This window comes from Salvia hispanica, chromosome 2 (assembly GCF_029641045.1).
Source record: "Salvia hispanica isolate PSC_SH4W2 chromosome 2, Shi_PSC_v1, whole genome shotgun sequence".
Taxonomy (NCBI): Eukaryota; Viridiplantae; Streptophyta; class Magnoliopsida; order Lamiales; family Lamiaceae; genus Salvia; species Salvia hispanica.
This window is the reverse complement of record NC_142693.1, coordinates 3,931,965-3,956,583: the sequence shown is the minus strand read 5'-3', so window position 1 is coordinate 3,956,583 and position 24,619 is coordinate 3,931,965. Positions and strand designations below refer to the sequence as shown.

Sequence of the window (24,619 nt, the reverse complement as noted above, 5' to 3'; positions counted from 1 at the left end):
TCTTCGATTCAATTCACTTATTCATTCAACTTCAATAATCAATATAATTGTACTTGCTATTGCATGCACAAACACCCATCTCCTGCACAATCTCTCTCCATATATCTTTATGTATGTATACATTTCTATTGTGAGAGAAGAGTTTAAGGAAATAATTAGTATTGAAAGATTTAATTTTTCTTGTGTTTGAGAAGAGAGAAGAAGAAATACGAACTGCATCGAAGAAGATAGAAGAAATAATGCAGATTGAAAGGAAAGATTAATTTTTACAAATTCAAGAAGAAGATAGTGGCGCATAATTAGGTTTAATTTAGTTAATCGGGCTTTTTTTAAATGGGTTTGAATTGATTTGGTGAAGTTTTAAATAAATACTTTGAGCCATTAATCCGTTACTGTTTCAAAAGTAAATAAATGATCTTAGTTATTGGGATTATTAATTTATTTTATTTAAATAATTGTAGCACTTAATAAAAGGCTTCATTTTTAATTAATATTATGTTAAAATTTAACTGGATTCACTTAAATTACAAATACTACAAAACTTTGAAAAATATTATTAGGATAGCTTACTTAAATTGCATAAAATCAAATTAAATGACAAATAACAAAATTACAACATCTAAATTAATTTTGATTATGTTACCTTTTTTATAGATGTATTTATAATAGTTCATTCAACTTAAATTTTGAATTTTTTATATTGATGAACACTTGTTTTCATATTCCAAATAAAATATTGGTAATTTTTTTTCAATTTGATTGCATTTTTTTGTTCGATCTCATTTTTCAAAATCGAACAAAACAACAAATCAAATTAAATATATGTATATATATTACATTTTGAATGTTGTTATTACTATTTTGAATATTTTATTTTATTAAATTTCAGCACCAGTTAATTTGGGTGTCTAGTTCCGTCCCTGTCTCCTAGTCGTCTCCAAAGTCAAGTAGTGAGTTGTTTAAAGCCAAGCTTTTTCTTCAAGATAATTATACACTTTTCATTCAGCTAAACTCATTCATTATGTGGCCTCTGCAACTGATCATCTCTGTCTTCCTACTTCTCCCACCATCACTACTCTCCGCGGCTCTACATGCCAAACCGGGATGCCTGGACCGGTGCGGAGATTTACTCATTCCATATCCATTTGGAGTTGGGCCAAATTGCAGCTACAGCCCACATTTTGACATCAACTGCGATAATTCCACTGACCCTCCAAAAGCTTACCTCTCCATCATGAAAAAACAAGTGATTGAATTCAATCGAACTTACATTCGCCTCAAAAACCCCTTCATGATTTCAGCTTGTTATGGTCTGTCAACAGACAATCAACGCAGTATGACTGTGAACTTGTCTGGAACTCCCTATATGCTCTCGAATAAAAACGTGCTCACTGTTATCGGGTGTGATGATATGCTGCTGCAATACGAAGGAAGTTCCACTGTTGGCGGCTGCTCGGTGTTTTGTGCTGATAAGAGTGATGCCGGCTTTGGAGATTGCCACTTTAATGGTTGTTGCCATCAAGCAGTAGGCTACGGTAATTGTCAAAACTCAAAAAAAAATATTTTAACATTACAATAACTCGTACTAACAGAATAATAACCGTCTCTAATAAATTTGTGTACAATTAAGGATTAATTATAATATATTCATCTCTTTTTTTAAAATGATCAATTAGTACAAGATCTCAATATTTGAAATATGTCAATTCCATCTCAATCTTTTCAACTTATCATATACTCCCTCCGTCCCAATAAAAGTAAAGGCCAAATGTGGTCCCTAACATATAGTTGTTTTATCAATTTGGTCCTTAATATTATCTTTTTGATTATTTGGTCCCTCACAAATAAACTCGGACCCGAATCTGTCCTCACTTAACGAACCGTAAAAAAATAGACGATGACCGCAATTTGATTATATTAAATTACTAATGGTAATTAATTATACCTAATTATAATTCTTTTTCTATTAGTAAAATTGGAAAGAAGATAGTATCAGTTGCAAAATGAAATGAATAATTTGTAATTTAATAGGAATTGAGAATTATAATTAGGTATAATTAATTACCATTAGTAATTTAATATAGTCAAATTGCAATCACCGTCTATTTTTTGATCGTTCTGTTAAGTGAGGACCGATTCGGGTCCGAGTTTATTTGTGAAGGACCAAATAATCAAAAAGATAATGTTAAGGACCAAACTGATAAAACGACTATATGTTAGGGACCACATTTGGTCTTTACTCTCCCAATAAACATGCAACATTTAATTTCCGGTACAAGATTTTATTCAGTGTTGTTTTGTGCGTAAATGAAGAGAGAGTAAAGTAAGAGAGAATAAAAAGTAGAGCTAGTGTTGTTTCTATTTTAGGAAACGTTTTATTTTTATTGGAATTACCCAAAAAGTAAAACGTTTCATTTTATAATGAGATAGAGGGAGTATATGCGTCTAATCTTACTAATTTGTACTATGAAATTCGCATTAAAATTATTAGACTAATATGTCACTACCTACTTTTTTTTCAATTCTCATATTTTATCAAATTCATATTAAAATTAATGTCGTCTCCAAATTCCCTAACTATTTTAGGAGATGAAGTACGTTTCTTGGAAGCAGAACTGATTGACTTGAGCAGAAGATCACAACGTAAAAGGCTTTTACCGTGCAGCTATGCTTTTATCCAGGAAAGGACAAAGAGGAATGAAACCGTATTTACATATCCTCTGTACTATCTGAATAACTCAACAGCATTGTTAAATGATGATTGGGCATCTGCATCAAGGCCACCGGTAGTGCGCTTGGACTGGCTCGTTGGGACTGAGAACTGCAGCCGAGCTATGAAGTCCAACACTTATGCATGTCTAGACGAATGGAGTGTTTGTGATGATTATTCCCTTGACGGTGATACAAGATACACATGTTTCTGCGCGCAAGGGTTTGAGGGAAATCCTTACTTACGTGGAGGATGCCAAAGTTGGTTCTTTTTCACCCTAATTCTATTTATTTTAAGTTACCATACATGATATGAAATTCAACACATTGAATTTAAGTTAATTTCTAGTACGATGTTTTATGAAAACATGCTTGCGGTGACTTGCCTCTATCTCATTTGCCAGCAATAATTCCCTCTTTGAGTTCAATTGCCAAACCTGGATGCATGGATCAATGTGGAAGAGTATCGATTCCATTTCCATTTGGTGTGGGTCCAAATTGCTACTTGGAGCCATCTTTTGAAGTTGTTTGCAACAAGGACACCCACCCCGCCACACCCTTCCTCCGTCTTTTGAACGCTGAAATCGTTGAGCTCAACTCATCAAAAATTATTGTCAATTATGTGAACCTATCTTTAAATTGCTACAATAGGTCAGGCTATCAAGTTAGGCGGAGCTTGACAATTGACTTGTTGAAAACGCAATATAGTTTATCAGATAACAACTGGATCACCACCATTGGCTGCAATGCTATGCTTAACGGGGTTATTGGAGAAGACAAACGAAGTTCTATTCAAAGCAGTTGCACAACCATTTGCTCCAACAAGCGCAATGTCTATGGTGATGGTACAACTTACGCAAATTGCATGGGTGAACTAACATCTGATGCAGGTGATGGTTGTTGCAGGGTACCAATTCCAAGAGGTAATAATAAGTTGATGTTTTTTGTTTCTAAAAAGAATTCAATAGATATTATGGGTAAAGTTTACTTTGAAAAGCATTTCTTGTTTGACACGAAATCTTATGTAGTGGTCTTTAGGAAAGAAAATAAAGTTTGGGATATAATAAAGCATATATAAGGATATTTTTCATTTTAGAAATTGTGTGGGATGTCCAAAACAAGAACACAAGTTACTTTAAGTGGCTTCTTATTAAACCTGTACATTCTCTATAACACATTTAAGTTACTTTAAGATCTAGTACTATATGTCATCTTAACTAGAAAATGTTGCAGTTATAAGTATAATATGTGTTGGATCATTTGCAGGTACAACTTACCTTGAATCAAATTTGACTCATCTCGGTGACCTACCGACAAGTGCAAATATCTATTGCAGTTATGCCTTCACTGAATACACTGATTATTATGGGCATTTTGTGCTTCTGAATAACTCAAGAATGATCCCACTGATCGATGCACAGCCGAGCATGGCATTGGATTGGAGGATCGGAAAGATAAATTGCAAAGAAGCACGGCAGGATCACGCTAACTTCGTATGCCGAGATAATATTGATTGTGTTGATTTTGATGCTACGCTTGGAGGGTACCTCTGCAACTGCTCCAAAGGATACACAGGCAATCCTTACCTCAATCCAGGGTGCCGAGGTTGGTCTTTAATTTTATTCCTTGTTATGCTATAATGATTTGTGTGGAAATTGACATACAAATATATGCTATGTCAAATTACAACTTGTGATTATTTATCGAGCAGATATTGATGAATGCGCTGATAATACCACTAATACATGCGTCTCAAATTCAACTTGCCAAAATGCTCCGGGAACATTTCACTGCTTGTGCCCAAAAGGGTATACTGGTGATGGGAAAAAAGATGGCACAGGATGCTTTCCGCAGCCGCCATCCAAAACCAAGATGATTATCTTGACAGGTAACAATATAACGTTCCAACTCGCATATCAATCAGATATGCTGCTCATTGGATTTTACTTATTTCTAAAATTTGTTAATTTACTCACTCTTAAGTGTGCTTGTAGGTATAGGCTCTGGATTGGGGCTTCTTCTTTTAGTTTCAGTGTTCTTTTGGTTGTATAAATTGTTGCGAAAGAGAAAGGAAAGAATGGTAAAAGATAAATTCTTCAAGCGAAATGGCGGTCTTCTCTTGAAACAACAGACGAATGAAGGTGCACTTGGAAAAACAAAAGTTTTCCCGGCAAAAGAGTTGGAGGTGGCTACGGATAACTTTAATGAGAGCAGAATTATTGGACAAGGAGGGCAAGGCACTGTCTATAAAGGAATGTTATATGATGGTAAGATTGTAGCGATTAAAAAATCAAAGCTGGTCGAGTTGAATCAGTTGGAACAGTTCATAAATGAAGTGGTGATACTATCGCAGATCAATCATAGGAATGTGGTCAAACTATTGGGGTGTTGTTTGGAGACTGAGGTTCCTTTGCTTGTTTACGAATTCATGCCAAACGGCACACTATTTGATCTAATACATGATCCAAGTAGTGAATTTCCATGTACATGGAACATGCGTTTGAAAATTGCAGCAGACATAGCAGGGGCAGTAGCGTACTTACACTCTGCATCTTCTGTGCCTATCTATCACAGGGATATTAAGTCAAGAAATATCCTCCTTGATGAAAAGTATGTTGTCAAAGTATCAGATTTTGGAACATCGAGGTCCGTTGCTACAGATCAGACTCACTTAACTACTGTGGTTAAAGGGACGTTTGGATATTTAGATCCAGAATATTTTCGGTCGAGTCAATTCACAGAAAAGAGCGATGTTTATAGTTTCGGGGTAGTTCTTGTCGAGCTTCTTACTGGGCAAAGGCCAATATCTCTTGATAAAACAGAAGAGGAAAGAGGTCTAGCAACACGGTTCCTTACATGCATGGAAGAAGAATGCATGGATACGATTTTAGATCCACAAGTTCGGGAGCAAGGAAGAAAGGAGGAGGTGATCCTAGTTGCAAAGCTTGCACAAAGATGTTTGCACTCAAAAGGGAGAATGAGACCAACTATGAAAGAAGTTGCTACTGAATTGGAAAGTTTTAGGATGTCTGACATGTCGAGTGGTATTAATGTTGAATCAGAAGATGTGAGATCTTTTGAAGATATGTCTGCGATGATTTCAGACACTGAGTACACATGGACGAATAGTTATAAGAGTGCTTTCACATCATCATCAGACACACATCCGTTAGTGTTATCTGAAAGTGTATCATAATATAGACACATTTATAGTAGACTCAAATAAGATGATCAAGACTTGGTTCTATGCGACCTCTGAGATTGAAGATAGGAATATTTACAATTATTTTTAAGTTTTTTTATCAAATGTTGTGGATCTTTTAGATTTGTGGTTTGTTTAATGTCATTAGTCTAATTCACATCCATCTTATAACAACTCTTGATAAGAACGCATTTTATTTTGCAACTGAAAACTAAAGCACTCAGGAAACCAAAAAAAACAGATACTAATAGTTATGACTGAAAATAGATAAAACAACATGAAAATTATTACTACACTTGTAACGCCCCGAAAATTCAAAACCCTAATCTTAGAGCCCTAGAATTTATAGTTGATGACGTGGAGTCGAGAATGCCTTAATTGCGTGAGATAAGTCTATGATGAAAGTTTGAAAAGTCAAACTTATTAATTTGATGATGTGGCATGTGTCTTATTTATTGATTATGTGGCAAATTAATTGTTTAAGGGTGAGTGAGAATGTTAGAGAAAATTTCCATAAATACTCGTCACCCTAATTCCTTGAAATTTTCGAACCCTAGCCCCTCTTTGTGGAGGATTTCTATTTTTCCGGATTTAATTTAATCCTTGGGATATTTATTTAAATTAAGTCTAAGAGCCAATTATTTCCTTATTTAGAACACAAAAATCGAGCCTTATATTTTCCTAGTGATTTTCGAAAATCACACTTGTAGGAAGGAGATATTATTTTGCCTATTTATTTGATCCCTTGTTTGATTTCCTTCCATACCTAGAATATATTTATTCTACAAAATCTTTCCATGTTTCAAGAGATCTTACCTTACTTTATTCTAATTAATATCCAAAATCCATGCCTTATTTAAATAGGCATAGAAATCGCCTATCACCTTATTCTATGGAGGAATTTCCTTATTTTTATTTTGCTCCATAATATCTTATTCTATATGGAAAAATACCAAAACAAAATCTTGGCTTTATGGAAAGCCTAATTTTCGAAAATAGGGAGATATTGCCATCTCCTATTTTTGTTAATTTTCCTTCTCTACTTCACCCTATTATTTTATTCTATTTATTTAAAAGGCAAAAGATCTTACCAAATATTCTATTCTTATTGCCTAAAGATCTCATTGGACCCTATAAATAAGAACCAATCTCCAACCCTAGCTCCCCATATTTTCGAAAATCCCACTCCTATATACTCTCTCAATTTTCTTCCACTTTACTCCATAAATCCTTCATCTTTTGAGAAGAATTCGAAGTTTTAATCCGTGGATATTGAAGAACCAAGCCTATACTTTGATTCTACCGATTGATTTCCTCTAAAAAGGTATTTTCGTTTGGGAGTTATGTTATTCTTCTTCTACCTCATCTTTTCTTTTTCTTCCACCCGATTTAATCGGTGTTCTTGAAACCTCATGCATCATAATTGAGTGAAGTGGGATGGAGGGAGTATAAATTATGTATGCATGTGTGTGTGTCGTGTGTGTGTGCTTGCGAGTGTGAGTGTGTGTTGTGTGGTGAAATAGTGGATGGAATATTAATGAGTGATCTAAAACTTGAGATGTGAATTTAGAATAGCATGATCTAAAGACCTAGATGTGAACTTGATTTATTGAAATAGCATGATGTGAACTTGATCTATGTGACGAGCATGATATAATGTGACATGAAGAAATAGAGATAGAAATTATATGACTTGATTTATGTGACAAGAAGGAATGGAATTTTATGACAAGTATGTGACCTAATTGTGCATGATGAATATGTAAGCATGCTATACTTCCATGCGATATAAGAAGATGATTTGTTGGGTATGCATAACGTTTTGATGAGCATGTGAGATAGGAGAATAAATTGTTTGTGGTGAATATGCGTTAATGAGATGACTCAAGGGTAAAAGGGAAAAGTATTGAGACATGCATGAGTTAAGAGTCGTGATTGAATCTGATCTGTGAATATGTACCTATGTGAATAAAAAGGTGAAACCTCGGTTGCGAAGCCAGATAACGGAAAAGCGAAACTACTTGAAAACTAAACCGTCGAGGTGGGCTTTACTCTAAAAACTCTCTTTTTATTTTATAAATTTCTGTACGGCGATATAAGGGTGGTTTAACTGTTATGTCATGCCTATGTTTGTTTAATTGCGATTGTTGGATATGTTATACGAATTCGGGTCTGAGTATGGGCCGCAAACCCTACCAGGCTGTGTACACGAGGGGATCGGGAGCCGTCCTTGCTAGTCGGCCGGTCTCGTGGGCGAAAAGTGTGGCCACACTTTCGTCGCACACGGATATGATTGTGATTGTGGAAGTTGATGAGAAAATGGGAGATATTTGATTGGCCAATCTATGAAAAATATTTTGTGATACTCGTTGATATTTTAAAAATTGTAAAACTCGAGTTCACTTGGTAAGGGTGGCATAACTTGTAAAATGTTTTGGCAATGAGCTCACTGAGTATTTCAAAATACTCAGCCCTGCATGTGTTTTCCTTATGTGCAGGTTGAATGACGACGAGCGGTGGCGGGTGTTGAGCATGATAATTAATTAAGATGGATGTTATGAACTTCAAGCGTAGTTGTGTCTTCATACATGGCTATTCTTTCTCTTGGTCGTTTTCCGCTGAGTTTGATACACTTATGTTTATTTCAGATATATAGCACTCTCCTTTCGAGTTAGAGGCTTTAGACTATCTTGTGGTTTTTATCTTGGAAAACTATGTCATACTCTTGACATTGTTGAACGTCATTTATTACACCTTCCTTTTTCTTATTCGAGTTTCGAGGTTAAGTTATTGTTTTAAACACTCTGATAGTTCTTTCTAATCTTTTGGTCAACACTCTTTAATTGAAACCCTAGCCTTCGTTCATTTCTTGAGTCCGTTTTGGTAGCAGTCGCCGCATTTATTGTACCCTAGGAAAGCGGGCTGTTACAGTTGGTATCAGAGCCTCAGTTCTTTCCGCTCTGGACCCAAGAGTCTTTTCGAACCTTAGGTTGTCCTTGTAATCTTGTCGTAAATGAATTAAATGTGGAAGGCTCAACACCGCACCTCGTCCCGTTCAACCATGAAGAAAGAGGTACAATGTATTACTATGACTTGTGATTTAAAACTTTATGCTCTTGGAAATTTCGGTGAAAAGTATGATTTTTGTGAACAGCATGCCCTATGTGTTGAGAATATTGCGTGCTTGTGAAGCGATGCTTCTTAATCAATGATTCCTATGAGTTTGGAAATATTATGAGTGGGAAGCGATGCTTCTTGAATGGTGATTTGTTGAATGTTGTATGCGAGTTTGTGAAATGTGAAATGTGATTACTTGGCTGCTACGAAGCAACTCCTATGTGAAATATAAAGTAAATACTATGGCTTTTGGAAAATGTGGTGAAGTTATGAAACGGGAGACACTATGCAAATGTGTAATTGCTTTTGTTTAATAATGAGGCATGATGTATCACATATTGAGGTATGATTGTGAACACGTGTTGCTTGATGTTGAGATTTGTCATTACTTATTAAAACAACAAATTTAACTTGAAGGACGTACATGTTGATTTCTTGGAAGACGAAAATTTTAATGCATATTTGGTTGAAAATTATGATCTTGAAATTTTGAAGACGAAGCATGACGCATGTGTAGTTGCAGTTATGTGATTGTGAAATAGATGGACATGAACTGCATGAAGTTGGAAATGCGATTTTGTGGAGGATGCATTGACTAAGTGCTAATTTTTACATATATTACTATACGATGCTTGATATGCTATGGAACACCAAATGATTTATGTGGTGAAATATGTTATTCAAATAAATTTGTTAATTGTACAATATATGGATGAAGTTGTGTGATAATGGGGAACTTTTGAACTTTGTTGCGAATGTGATTACGTGTGATTTTATGTTGAAATGTTGCGATGCTTAGATCTGGACTACTTGGAACCTAGCACGACTTAGTCATACGATCACATCGCTTATATCAACAGTAGAAACGCGGGATGACTAGTAGGAGACTCCAAGCTATGCTTGAAATTATAGAGTGCCTAAGAGGTAGGCTAGACTGAACGTGCTAGAACTTAGATGTAGGTTGACAACTGCAGTATCACTTTCCTGAGTGATAGAACCAACGAGAATAAGTATACTTCGAGCCTTGGTGTACCCTTACAATGGCGAGATCATACCCACGATCTAATAAAACCATGCAGTCTTGAATACCATGCCAAAGTGGCGACGCGACACAAATACGACGACGTTTATGACCCATTAAGACCACGTGTTTAATGGCAATCGAAAAGACTATGTGGCACGGCAAGAAGAAGACTTTGAAGATGCGACCATCAAATTTAGTTATTTTGGACGATACGATAAAACGACGTTATCATGAATAGGCTCGGGAGAGTTATGCGAGAGAGTGCGACCTTCGTAATTAGAATGACCAATTTTTAAATCGACAGTACTTACTTGGATCCTAAGTTCTTTTCGGGACGTTTCGAATAACCATGAACCCTTATCTATTTAAACACCTTAGTTGACTCGCAATTTGCGAGTGATACCCATTATTTCTTTTCCTATATCGAGTCATGATTCACTTGGCGTGAAGTTTGTGTTTGCCCTTTATAACTTTGGACCTCACATTTGAGTAGCATTCTTCAAATTCATAAGAACGATATTTGGTTTTGTGAGCTTCCGTCATTGAACTTCATTCCTAAAGTTGTCTGTAGTTATGACCTTCAGTGTGATCAAATCTCCGGACCTGCTTTTCTTCAAATGATGGAATACTCTTCTTGAAACTTTGGTTCACCCCTTCATCTTATAACCATGTTTGTTGCAAGCTCTCTTTGGTAGCAGTGGAATTCTTTTAGCTCGGTTTCACTACATATTTTGTTTCACCCTCAATGACTTTTCTTTCTTCAGCACCAAGCTAAGGCTATCATGTTCTCTTCTTCCTTAACGGTTCTGATAAGTCCCAATCACTTCGAGTTGCCCTCAACAAAACCGTTGAACCATTATCGGTGCTACTTCATGACATTTGTCTATATTTCTAAATTCTGACGCGACTGATTGTTTTCGGCCTTGACATGTTTGATCAATAACCGCTGTCCGATATCTTTTCAAATTTTGATCGGACAGTCTGGTATGGGATTTGAGATTTTTAAAGCTTTTATTTACCTTACCATTATACTTTCGCATTTGCGATACTACTTTTCGTTCGTTGTACTGAGACCCCTTTGAGACCACATTTTTGAGATTTGCGAAATTCGCACTTTTCTACTACCTTATCTTGCAATGAGTTGTTTCTACCCTTTTCTACCTCATTGTGCGAAATTGAAATTCGCACCTTTCTATCATCTTAACTCGCCGTGAACTACATCTGCTCTTTTCTACCTTATTTCGTGAATGTGGGAATTCGCACCTTTTTATCATCTTATCTTGCGATGAGATATTCCCACCCTTTTCCACTTAATTGCGTGAATGTATTTGTCCGTTTTATTTTTCTCCAAGTACCTCCCATCGTGTTGTGCAACTAGTCTATGACTCTTCTCGCACGACTGTCTTCTTTCAGTACTACTGTGTGATCATTCCTTGAACCCTACTTATAGGAAGAATCATAATTTTACCAGTACATCAGAATAGGTTCCACCCTGTTTTCATCACCCATCCCATGTTCTTTCGAGCTCTCATCAGAATTAAATTCTCAAGCTCTACTGGTTTTCTTGATACCTCTAAACTTTTTCATAGAAAGGACGAGTCATGTCCTCGCTCAGTTTCAAACCAATTGTCAATGATGAGATTTGGAAGTGTCAAGCTAGAAATGTTATTCTTGTTTCCTTGATAAAGTTCGGAGCCTTTCCGATGAAAGACATTTTGTGGTGCTTCTTCGAATTAAAATCAGCCCATATCCAAGTTAAGACTGTCTGATTAAAATTGAGTTCTTAATACATACCCTGAGTTCTTGATGCGACACGACAAAGGAAGACGAAAGCTTAAATCTTTTAAGATACACGTGGGAAATAAGTTCTACAGACAGACGCGCGCTGAAACGGTACACCAACAAGAGGTGTAGACACGACGAATAGAACGAGACGAGAAGTATTTTGCTTTTACGAACTGCTATATCGAACAGCTAGGAAATCGAATGTCGTGTTATAGAAATTTTCCCGAACTTGCTCGAACGTAGGAATCGTACTAGGAGAACCAAGATTAGTTGCTCACGATCTGCGAGTTATGGCAATGAGAGATATCGACGTAGTTTTAGGAATGGACTGGCTAACCGCGAACTTTGCAACGAATCGTTGTGACGAGAGGCGAATATCCCTACACGCCCCGAGTATGGAACCCATCGTATACCACAGAATCTCGATGAACCGGCAAACCGCTATAATCTCTGCGCTACAAGCCACCACGATGATAAAAAAAGGACGCCCCGTCTACCATGTCTAACTCAACGGAAAGGAAAAGGAGGAAAGAAGGATCGAAGACGTCACTGCCGTACGAGATTCTTCCCGACATTTTCCCCGAGACGTTACCGGGACCGCCGCCAGATCGACAACTAGAATGCACGACCGATCTCGAACCAGGAGCCGCACCTGTGTCCTTAGGCGCCGTTGAACAAATTGACCTTTAAGAACCAATACCCACTGCCGAGGAAAGACGACCTGTTGATCAACTCCGAGGAGCCGTCGTGTTTTCAAAGATGGATTTAAAATCCAGATACCGCCAGCTGAAAGTGCGAAAGGAGGATATCCCTAGAAGTCGCATTCCGTACCAGATATGGTCACTGTGAGTTCGTCGTGATGCCGTTCGGACTGACCAACGCCCCAGCCGTATTTATAGACCTAATGAACCGAGTTTTCCACCCGTACCTAGATACGTTCGTCTTAGTGTTCATAGATGATATCTTAGCATACTCAAAGGACGAGGAGGAGCACGCGGAGCACCTACGAATCGCGCTGGAGACGCTAAGGAAGGAAAAGCTGACCACCGCACCAGTGTTAGTTGTGCCAGAACTCGGAGTCGACTACGTAGTTTACATCGACGCTTCGAAAGTCGGATTAGGATGCGTGTTGATGCAGAACAACAAAGTGATCGTTTACGCGTCGCGACAGTTGAAACCGCACGAGTTGAACTACCCCACCCACGACTTAGAGTTAGCCGCGGTAGTGCATGCCCTAAAGATTTGGAGGCACCATCTCTACGGAGTTAGGTGTGAAATCTTTACGGACCATAAGAGTTTGAAGTGCTTTTTCGAGCAGAAGGACTTGAACATGCGACAACGAAGATGGCTCGAGCTGGTGAAGGACTACGACTGTGGTATCAACTACCACCCAGGCAAGGCCAACGTAGTGGCAGACGCTTTAAGCCGTAGAGACCATGCGCAACTCGCTGTTTTTCTGACCGGAGAGGAAAGTTTAGTGCGAGAGTTGAGTAAGTTGCGGATAGAGGTAGTTAGAACCCCCGAAACCGTGAGAGGTCGAATTGCCGCGTTAGTAGTAGAACCTGATCTACGAACGAGGATCGTTGCAGCACAACGGCTAGATGCGAAATTGGAGGAGATTCGAATCGAAGTGAGAACCGGAGAATCCAGAAGTTTTAGCGAGGCTTCCGACAACGCTCACACCTTTGAAGGGAGATCGTGCGTGCCGAACGACGAAGGGCTTAGGAACGAGATCATGAGCGAAGCGCACGAAACCCCATACACTGCTCACCCCGGGAGCACGAAGATGTACCAGGACCTGAAGAAGTCCTTTTGGTGGAACGGCATGAAGAGAGAGGTTGCAGATTTCTTAGAGCGCTGCTTAGCCTGCCAACAGGTGAAAGCCCTACACCAACGACCGTACGGAAAGCTACAACCGCTTGAGATACCCGAGTGGGAATGGGAGCACATCGCTATGGACTTCGTGACTGCGTTACCAAAAACCCTCAAAGGAAACACCGCGATCTGGGTGATCATAGATCGACTTACCAAGAGTGCGCATTTCATACCCATCCCCGTAACCCATGGATCGAATAGAATAGCTCGAATCTACATTCACGAGATCGTACGACTACATGGAGTCCCAGTGACGATTACGTCGGATCGTGACCCGAAGTTTACCTCGAAGTTTTGGATTAGTTTACAACGCGAGCTTGGAACGCGTTTAAACTTTAGCACCGCTTTCCACCCCCAATCCGATGGACAATCTGAGAGGACGACACTAACTCTCGAGGACATGCTAAGAGCCGTGGTGCTCGACCGAGGTGGAAGTTGGGAGACCGCACTCCCTTTGATCGAATTCGCCTACAACAACAGCTTTCAAGCCACGATCGGCATGGTGCCATACGAAGCACTTTACGGGAGAAAGTGTAGATCTCCGCTTTATTGGGACGAGGTTGGCGAACGAAGAGCGCTTGGACTCGATGCAGTCAAAGAGATGATCAAAATCATTCGACAAATCCGCGCGCGAATAAAAGAAGCTCAGGACAGACAGAAGTCGTACGCCGACGTCCGACGAACGGATTTGCAGTTCCATGCTGGTGATAAAGTTTTTCTCAAAGTATCCCCGTCGAAAGGGATAACGCGTTTCGGAGTCAAGGGTAAACTGAAGCCGCGTTTTATCGGGCCGTACGAGATTCTAGATGGAGTAGGACCCGTAGCTTATCGTTTAGCGTTGCCGCCCAGCCTTGGGAGTGTGCACAACGTGTTTCATGTGTCGCAGTTGCGGAAATACGTGTTCGATCCAAAGCATGTGATTCGTAATGAGGATATTGCTGTAAGTCCGGATCTGAGTTACGAGGAGCAACCCCTGTTAGTCTTAGATCGAAAAGTCCAAACCTTGAGAAATAAAACCATAGCCTTCGAAAAGATTCAGTGGAGAAACCACGGACCCGAGGAAGCCACGTGGGAACAGGAGGATAAGATGGTAGAGCTATACCCGGAACTCTTTCCGTGAAAGGTACCAAATTTCGGGACGAAATTTTCTTTAAGTGTGGTAGGATGTAACGCCCCGAAAATTCAAAACCCTAATCTTAGAGCCCTAGAATTTATAGTTGATGACGTGGAGTCGAGAATGCCTTAATTGCGTGAGATAAGTCTATGATGAAAGTTTGAAAAGTCAAACTTATTAATTTGATGATGTGGCATGTGTCTTATTTATTGATTATGTGGCAAATTAATTGTTTAAGGGTGAGTGGGAATGTTAGAGAAAATTTCCATAAATACTCGTCACCCTAATTCCTTGAAATTTTCGAACCCTAGCCCCTCTTTGTGGAGGATTTCTATTTTTCCGGATTTAATTTAATTCTTGGGATATTTATTTAAATTAAGTCTAAGAGCCAATTATTTCCTTATTTAGAACACAAAAATCGAGCCTTATATTTTCCTAGTGATTTTCGAAAATCACACTTGTAGGAAGGAGATATTATTTTGCCTATTTATTTGATCCCTTGTTTGATTTCCTTCCATACCTAGAATATATTTATTCTACAAAATCTTTCCATGTTTCAAGAGATCTTACCTTACTTTATTCTAATTAATATCCAAAATCCATGCCTTATTTAAATAGGCATAGAAATCGCCTATCACCTTATTCTATGGAGGAATTTCCTTATTTTTATTTTGCTCCATAATATCTTATTCTATATGGAAAAATACCAAAACAAAATCTTGGCTTTATGGAAAGCCTAATTTTCGAAAATAGGGAGATATTGCCATCTCCTATTTTTGTTAATTTTCCTTCTCTACTTCACCCTATTATTTTATTCTATTTATTTAAAAGGCAAAAGATCTTACCAAATATTCTATTCTTATTGCCTAAAGATCTCATTGGACCCTATAAATAAGAACCAATCTCCAACCCTAGCTCCCCATATTTTCGAAAATCCCACTCCTATATACTCTCTCAATTTTCTTCCACTTTACTCCATAAATCCTTCATCTTTTGAGAAGAATTCGAAGTTTTAATCCGTGGATATTGAAGAACCAAGCCTATACTTTGATTCTACCGATTGATTTCCTCTAAAAAGGTATTTTCGTTTGGGAGTTATGTTATTCTTCTTCTACCTCATCTTTTCTTTTTCTTCCACCCGATTTAATCGGTGTTCTTGAAACCTCATGCATCATAATTGAGTGAAGTGGGATGGAGGGAGTATAAATTATGTATGCATGTGTGTGTGTCGTGTGTGTGTGCTTGCGAGTGTGAGTGTGTGTTGTGTGGTGAAATAGTGGATGGAATATTAATGAGTGATCTAAAACTTGAGATGTGAATTTAGAATAGCATGATCTAAAGACCTAGATGTGAACTTGATTTATTGAAATAGCATGATGTGAACTTGATCTATGTGACGAGCATGATATAATGTGACATGAAGAAATAGAGATAGAAATTATATGACTTGATTTATGTGACAAGAAGGAATGGAATTTTATGACAAGTATGTGACCTAATTGTGCATGATGAATATGTAAGCATGCTATACTTCCATGCGATATAAGAAGATGATTTGTTGGGTATGCATAACGTTTTGATGAGCATGTGAGATAGGAGAATAAATTGTTTGTGGTGAATATGCGTTAATGAGATGACTCAAGGGTAAAAGGGAAAAGTATTGAGACATGCATGAGTTAAGAGTCGTGATTGAATCTGATCTGTGAATATGTACCTATGTGAATAAAAAGGTGAAACCTCGGTTGCGAAGCCAGATAACGGAAAAGCGAAACTACTTGAAAACTAAACCGTCGAGGTGGGCTTTACTCTAAAAACTCTCTTTTTATTTTATAAATTTCTGTACGGCGATATAAGGGTGGTTTAACTGTTATGCCATGCCTATGTTTGTTTAATTGCGATTGTTGGATATGTTATACGAATTCGGGTCTGAGTATGGGCCGCAAACCCTACCAGGCTGTGTACACGAGGGGATCGGGAGCCGTCCTTGCTAGTCGGCCGGTCTCGTGGGCGAAAAGTGTGGCCACACTTTCGTCGCACACGGATATGATTGTGATTGTGGAAGTTGATGAGAAAATGGGAGATATTTGATTGGCCAATCTATGAAAAATATTTTGTGATACTCGTTGATATTTTAAAAATTGTAAAACTCGAGTTCACTTGGTAAGGGTGGCATAACTTGTAAAATGTTTTGGCAATGAGCTCACTGAGTATTTCAAAATACTCAGCCCTGCATGTGTTTTCCTTATGTGCAGGTTGAATGACGACGAGCGGTGGCGGGTGTTGAGCATGATAATTAATTAAGATGGATGTTATGAACTTCAAGCGTAGTTGTGTCTTCATACATGGCTATTCTTTCTCTTGGTCGTTTTCCGCTGAGTTTGATACACTTATGTTTATTTCAGATATATAGCACTCTCCTTTCGAGTTAGAGGCTTTAGACTATCTTGTGGTTTTTATCTTGGAAAACTATGTCATACTCTTGACATTGTTGAACGTCATTTATTACACCTTCCTTTTTCTTATTCGAGTTTTGAGGTTAAGTTATTGTTTTAAACACTCTGATAGTTCTTTCTAATCTTTTGGTCAACACTCTTTAATTGAAACCCTAGCCTTCGTTCATTTCTTGAGTCCGTTTTGGTAGCAGTCGCCGCATTTATTGTACCCTAGGAAAGCGGGCTGTTACAACACTGCTGTTGAATTGTCACTTGATGATGCTGAAGGAGATGCCAAAGGATCTTCAGTTACCAGCGCAATGGACGACCTCCACTGGTCTATCTTAGCAGCTTTCTCCACATCTAAACTCGGAAGCTCATGCAGCTGCAGAATCTTGAGAATGCAAGCTCGGGATTTCGCTGCTGTCAAATCGTCCCAACCCATTGAAGTTTAGTACAATATCGTTATTCTCCGTGGAGCCCAGCGATGTCATGAAATTATTCATGGCGGTCGACATCAAATAAAGGCTGCTAAGCCTCGCAAGTTTATCGTTGGAGGTGAGGTCTAAACTCGTTAGATCCACGGGGAGCTTCATGGCTACTGCTATTAGTACGAGGGTGAAAGCGTTAACAGAGAAATACTTACAGGGAAGCCAATACTTTTTGCTTCTGAAGCTAACAAAAGCATCGGCCGCCATTGCAAGTGTGCAGACGGCTGAAGCTGTTGCAATGTACATGCCTATCCACGGCATTGTTGAATCAAGCGATGCTTGGACTCTTTTCAGATAATCCGGATCTTCAAGCGCTGGGGATGAAGCCATGAGGCCGAAAGCTAACTCTGTCGATTCGATTTCTGTCTGATTATCTCTGGTGTTTGCATGTAGCATGGACTCTTATTTCAATCAACATAGTATATTAGTATTCCATTTCTTTGGCTTGTTGACGCAAGACTTTGAAATTAATTTTTCTGTGATGTCTTTATTACCCTGTTCTTGGTCAAGAATTAATATTTTTTTCTCAATTTGATTGATCTTCTATTATGGTGAGGTTTATGAAAATATTCTCGTCCAGACACAGACAAATCTCTTTCAACTACTAATCTAAGATTTACAAATAAAAGAAATGAACTCTTTAAATTTCAATTAGAGACGGCTAGGGATTAAGTTATTAATATTCAGACCATAGGAACGTGATCAAATGAAAACTCTAAATATTGTACAAACTCAAAACTATGGTCTAGACTATTAAAAAATATCAACAGATTAAAAAAAACATTAAAAGGAAAATGTCAATAGAATTTCAACATAATCAATGATTCATTCTGTGTTGATATTATGTTGATACTGTATTGATATTAAAATCTTCAAATTTTACACTTCCCTGAACCCTAAACCCTATTTTCCCACTTCCCAAAAAATTATATCCGTTTTCTATCCACTTTTAATTTATTTTTCAATTTTTTTCCCCAAAATTCACATTTTCATCTATAAATACTCCCACTTCAATACAAAAAAAATCACATTCTCATCTATTCTATCATCTACAGTCTCTCATCTTTTTTCTCATATTCTCTCATCTAAATTCCACCACACTACACAATGTCCGGCTCTGGCGATCACCCCTCCGGCAATTGCGGTTGGAACCACGATTGGTTCGACTCCGACTAATTCCCTAGTCCAGAAACGCAATTTACGGCCCCTCCTCAAACCGAAGGTTCGTAAGCTCCGGGTGGCTACTGTCCTTACCCAGTGCACGACCAAAACGTTTCCCGATTCGGGTGGGCACCCGAACCCAAATTGGGAGGGAGCAGCAGCTTTACTCCTACTTCTACTCCTCCTGTTCATGGCACCCGCACCCCGTACACTCCGGGTGAGATGATAGCGATGTTCAAAGCCTACTTGGTAGTCTCCGAAGATCCTGAAGTTGGCACGAACCAAACCAGGGAAACGTGTTGGTGGCGCATCACTCGTCTTTACAATGAAACCCTGCCGTGGGGAACCATCTATCACAATGATAGTATGTTGCGCAATTGCATGTTCAGATGCAACGAGGCAATCGGTAAGTTCCAGGGGTGTTACCTCCAGGAAGAGCGGTCGGCGGGGAGCGGCACGAGCGAGCTCGACATCATCACTGCCGCCTTGGTGACCTACCAACACATGGAGTTCAAAGCGTTCAAGTACCTCGATTGTTGGCAGGAGGGGCGCCTACATCAGAAGTATAAGGGCCTCATAGTAGCATCCTCCTCCGGCAAAAGGTCGAGGTGGGTAGCCCTATCCGACGGCGCCTCCGATGATGTGGTTACCCAACATGCCGGAACTAACTTGGGTAGCCCCGACGCTGGCCCGAGCAGTTCCCGCCGGCCGCAAGGAAAGAAGAAGGCGACGACCACCGGCCGCCGCACCTCGACTCCACCCGCCCCGGCCCCCGCTCCCTTTGTGCCTCCTCCATCCCCGAACAACACGTTGTGGACCCTCTTGGGTCAACTCTATTTGAACGATACGTCTAAGATGACTCTGGATCAACTTGCAACACATGAGCAAATGATACGGGGTCTCAAGAGGCAATTGGGGATAGAGGACTAGTCTTCCACGTGTGTAATTTTTAATTTGTAGGATTTTAATTATGTATTTTTTATTTTCTAGGATTTTAATTATGTATTTTTATTTTTTAAGATTTTAATTATGTAATTTTTATTTTTTAGGATTTGAATTATGTAATTTTAAATTTTTAATGCAATTTCATATTGTGGAAATGTTTTTATTTAAATTGAATAATAGAATGGTGGGACTCTTGAGTTTGTCCTTAGCTAAGAGCACAACATCCGTGCTCTTAGCTAAGGACAAGGAGTAAAAGTGGGTCCGAACCCACTTCCATGCTCTTAGCTAAGAGCACGCATGTGGATGCTCTTATCATTACTTATTTGTCCACATTTTTCAGCTAGATTATTTTCACATCACAACTCCATAGTTCAAATTAACCATTATTATAACTTGACTGTATTATCAGTCGATTTCAGTTCAGCCTATCAATCAATCAAATAAGTCACGACCTCTAGAGCAAATTCTGCAAACAACAAAGAGTAGTTTTTTTTTTTTTACAAAATTGGGTCACATAAATTTATTGAACAAAAAGTTTTTCGCACGAATACACACATGCATATATAATGAATAAATTAAATAATTACTCTCTCTGTCCATCCGATCCCTCTTAATGACTATCCCTAAAATTTGTCACATGCCACTAACTTTTTCAACTCACTTTTAATTACATTTCTTAAAACTCGTGTCAGGTCAAATAGTGATGAATTATTATGAACTGTGGGAGTACAAAACTAATCCCTTTATAACAAAGTAGAACGCACATGCCATCTGTAATGAACGGATGCAATATTATGTATTAACAAGTTACACAAATTTTATCCGAACTTAGACCTGAAATTACAGTATCCAATTTTTTACTACTTATCTTTATTATAATTAAGGTTGGGTTTTAATTTTGCTTTTTTACAGAGCTGTTGGTTGTCAATAGATCTTCACTATTAAGCAGACACCAATTGGATCTATCGAGTGATATAAAGTTCGATTAATAGTCAAAAGGTACATTCAAATACATGGAGTGGACTATGCAGAGACATTCGCATTCGTGGCAAAGATGGTTTTATACAATGTGATACTATCAGTTGATGTATTGTGAACCAAGATCGACCTCTCAACTAGGTATAGTGAAAGTTACATTCGTAATAAAGACCAACTGACATATATTTTGACCAAGTCGGTAAACTCCAAGCGTTTTGGCAATGTTCTAAATGAGTTAAGCGTCGGTAATCCCATCACTTAACTTGAGGGATTGTTTTAAAAGATAAACATGTTAGAAGCCAGAGTACGGTGAATGAATCTAATCATGTGCTTTACATAAGGTCAAGCAAACTTCCTAAAATAAGCTATCAGAGCTTATGTGCTAATTTGTGTATTAGTATAAAAAAAACACATACTTGGTTCCATAAGAAAAACATGTAATCCTCTTTCTGAAACATTCAATACAGAAGACAATTATCAGTTGTTACAAAGTTACAATATGTTCTCTCTTTCCCAGTCTTTTGATCCATGTTTAACAGTGGTAAACTCATTCTTTTTTTGTTGCAAGATAAGCTAGTCCTTTGAATTCACTGTATTAATGATTTTCTGCAAATAGATTTATAGAAGGTGTTGGGACAAATTGCCTATCAAGTTGTTCAAGAACAACAGATGGTACTAAGCACAATCCCCGGCTTTGAAGGTCCGATCTCCGTTCTCCTATCTGCTTCGTCGTTTGGTCTCCTGATATAATGTGAAACATTTCCTGCAAATTGCATATCAAACATGTGAAATACTAGGAAAAGAAAATGTTAAAAAACAATTAGGTTGTAAGAAAAGTTAAACACCTTAATCTGGTCTTGAAGTGCTTGGATTGAAACAGAAGCCTCTAGAAGCACTGAAGCTGTGTCTGTCTGCAAAAGAGAGAAGTATAATTTCAAAATAGAAGTAAATATAGTTTCATTATTCATTGCTGCAATTGTAAGCTGTTTCTTTCAGTTTCTACCTTGCCATAAGGAGAAACTAGCTTTTGAAGAGTTGTGATTTTGTCTGTTAACTTCTGGCTTCTCCTCCTCGACGTAGGCTCCTGCGAATTCGACATCAGTTAAGCAGTGTTCCGATGCACCATCCTCACATATGTATGACTACTATTTCTTCATTATGACATAAAGAGAAATTGCACCTTCTCTTTGTGCACTTTTGGCAACTTTCCTTGTAATCGCGTTTGCCTTTTCTTCTCCCTCTCCGTCTCTTTAGTTAAACTGGAAGTGACACCCTCAGCCGGTCGCTTTCTTGCACCTTGAATGAGCCGAAAATCCTATAAAACCACGGACGGATTGCTCATGAAAAGCCCGAAATCTCAACCATTTTACCCCACCAAATACTAGTCCTTTTCTTTTTTTTACTATGTGCATCAAATTTTATTTGTTAGTATTGAACTGGGTAAACAATTCTTGTTATATTCGTGATTACTTTTGTGATTATTTCCTAAAAACCGAATAAATTAAGTATGGAGCAGTACTTACATTATTATCACTATGTTGAAGAAAAGTGGAGTTCCATGGTTGGTAAAAGGTGTGTTCTTGTAGAGGCATGTAGTTCATCTGAGAAGTTGATGTTGATTCTATATAAATTCAAAAATGTGAAGCCATAAGATTGTTTAATTTAGACAAATAAAACATTATTATAACTATAGATTCAAAAGAAATGTTGTGATCAAACCTGTGACAAGGATGCTATCCACAGTATTTTGTAGATCAAAGTGAGCATGATCACTTGAGAAGTCTCCATAGAAGCACAAGCTATTATCATGGGGGAACCTGTCCAAATTAATTATAAGGACACATTTTATTTATTTATTTATTTATTTATAAATGCATCGATTCAATGAAGGTACAAATGAAAATTCAAGAATCAGAAAATGGCCAATAAAACTCAAACTTACAAGTTGGTGTTTATTGGTGAAGGAGTTTCTGTCAAAACCTCACTGCAACCTGAAAACTATTATTGTCATTACTTTCATTACAAGAAATTTTAAACTAAAAATAAAAAGAAATGTCAAAAGCAAAGAGAAAAAGCGTTCTTCATGATTTGTACCATTGTTAGTGAAGGAATACGAAGAGAAGCAGGAAAGAATGCCATTCTTCATAGTTATCGAATTACTAGAGTACTACTGATTTGGTTTGATTTGAATTTTAAATGATTCAATCTAACAAATGTATTCATATTTATATTTGAATGAGATAATTGTATTTAATGACACAGGGGCGGCTCCAAGTTGGGACTTTCTACATTATTCAACTATTTTGAATGGAGGAGTTGACTTGTATATAATCCAAGAAGAAGAAAATCAAGACAATATAGTAGTAAAAAATTAGAAATTGAAGCTTAAACAAGTCGGTAAACATGCGATGGACATAGTTTCGTGATTTCGTCCCTTATAATAATCTAAATCGAAATAGAAAATCTTGAATGGATGGTATAAATAGAGGTAGCTATAAAGTCACAGGAATTTAAATTACAACATAATATGCCAATCCATAATATTGTTGTTTGTTTTGAGATTCCACACACTTCTAAACTGAAAATACTCAATCGACCGCTTAGTCAAAGGAGAGTATAATTTCCTCAATTTGACATTAATGAAATCAAGATTCCTCTTCATAGTTTGACTAAGTTTTGCCTTATTTTAGTAATAACACTAAGTTGTCTTTCTCACATGGACATTGTTGCATGTCGGAGAATTTTGGTCGTTGCATGTTGACGTTTCGCCTGCGGTATAAATAAATTTGACATTTGACGACACGTATCCTCGAGGCTATAAGTATAAAACTTTAATAAATTGCCGGTTTCAAACTCTATCTTAATCTATAGTTAGTGAGAGTGAGATGTAAATAAATTAAATTAAACTCACTTTCATTGAATTATGAAGTCGTTTCTAAACTAGATTAGATTGGATTATTTAAAAGTTTAAAACTGACTTCGGAAATTTTCTAATCATTATTAAAGAAAGTAAGACTCACGCAGCCGAATCCTATATCTTAATAGGGGTGCGTCAATAATTATGTCTTTTGCTGGTAGTAGTAGTATAAAAATTAGTAGGCCGTTAAAACTTTACGTTTATAAACTTTCCGATTATTTGTATCTTTTTATATGTGAAATCTATTGAAATTTTAATTAAGACTAATGATAAAATATGAATCTTGTATCTCTAAAAAGGGAAATTGGTCTCTAAAACCATGAACTTTGCCCAAAATTTGGTATTTCCCATGAACTTTGAAATTGGTATATAATATCACGAACTTTGCATTTTGTTTGGTATTTTCCACGGCATGCTTATTACTATATTTGACTAACTTACGAGGCTTTTATCATACTTAACACAATTAAATCAACGTAGTTTTCAACGTGACTTTTTATGCTACATGTTATGAACTTAAAAAGTGGTTTCAGATATTATAAAACATATCACGGTTGCCTATGTTAAATAAGATTTTGATGAAAATATCTTATTTGAGTGAGTTTGGGAAATACCAAACAAAATGCAAAGTTCGTGATATTATATACCAATTTCAAAGTTCATGGGAAATACCAAATTTTGGACAAAGTTCATGGTTTTAGAGACCAATATCCCCTCTAAAAATCCTGCATATCCGCATTAAAAAAGACGTAAATCTATGTGGAATTTCAAGGTATTTTTTTCGTTTCAAACAAAAAAAAAAGACGTAGAACAATAAAACCTGCATATCCACGTATTTAAAAAAAAAAAAAAAAAAAAAAAAAAAAGAA

General features: G+C 37.5%; 2 protein-coding genes across 2 annotated transcripts; both read left to right on the top strand.

The window, feature by feature from the left end:
- Nucleotides 1-978: 978 nt before the first annotated feature.
- On the top strand, nt 979-6,072 carry LOC125216786 (wall-associated receptor kinase-like 1). Its single transcript, XM_089066155.1, has 6 exons — nt 979-1,535; nt 2,587-2,970; nt 3,114-3,632; nt 3,976-4,314; nt 4,421-4,597; nt 4,704-6,072. The coding sequence occupies exons 1-6, from the start codon at nt 1,022-1,024 to the stop codon at nt 5,903-5,905; spliced, it is 3,135 nt and encodes a 1,044-aa protein (XP_088922281.1). The 5' UTR covers nt 979-1,021; the 3' UTR covers nt 5,906-6,072.
- An 8,139-nt stretch (nt 6,073-14,211) lies between these two features.
- Nucleotides 14,212-14,832, top strand: LOC148931420 (uncharacterized). The gene is made up of 2 exons (XM_089064778.1): nt 14,212-14,436; nt 14,599-14,832. The coding sequence occupies exons 1-2, from the start codon at nt 14,212-14,214 to the stop codon at nt 14,830-14,832; spliced, it is 459 nt and encodes a 152-aa protein (XP_088920904.1).
- The last annotated feature ends 9,787 nt before the right edge of the window (nt 14,833-24,619 follow it).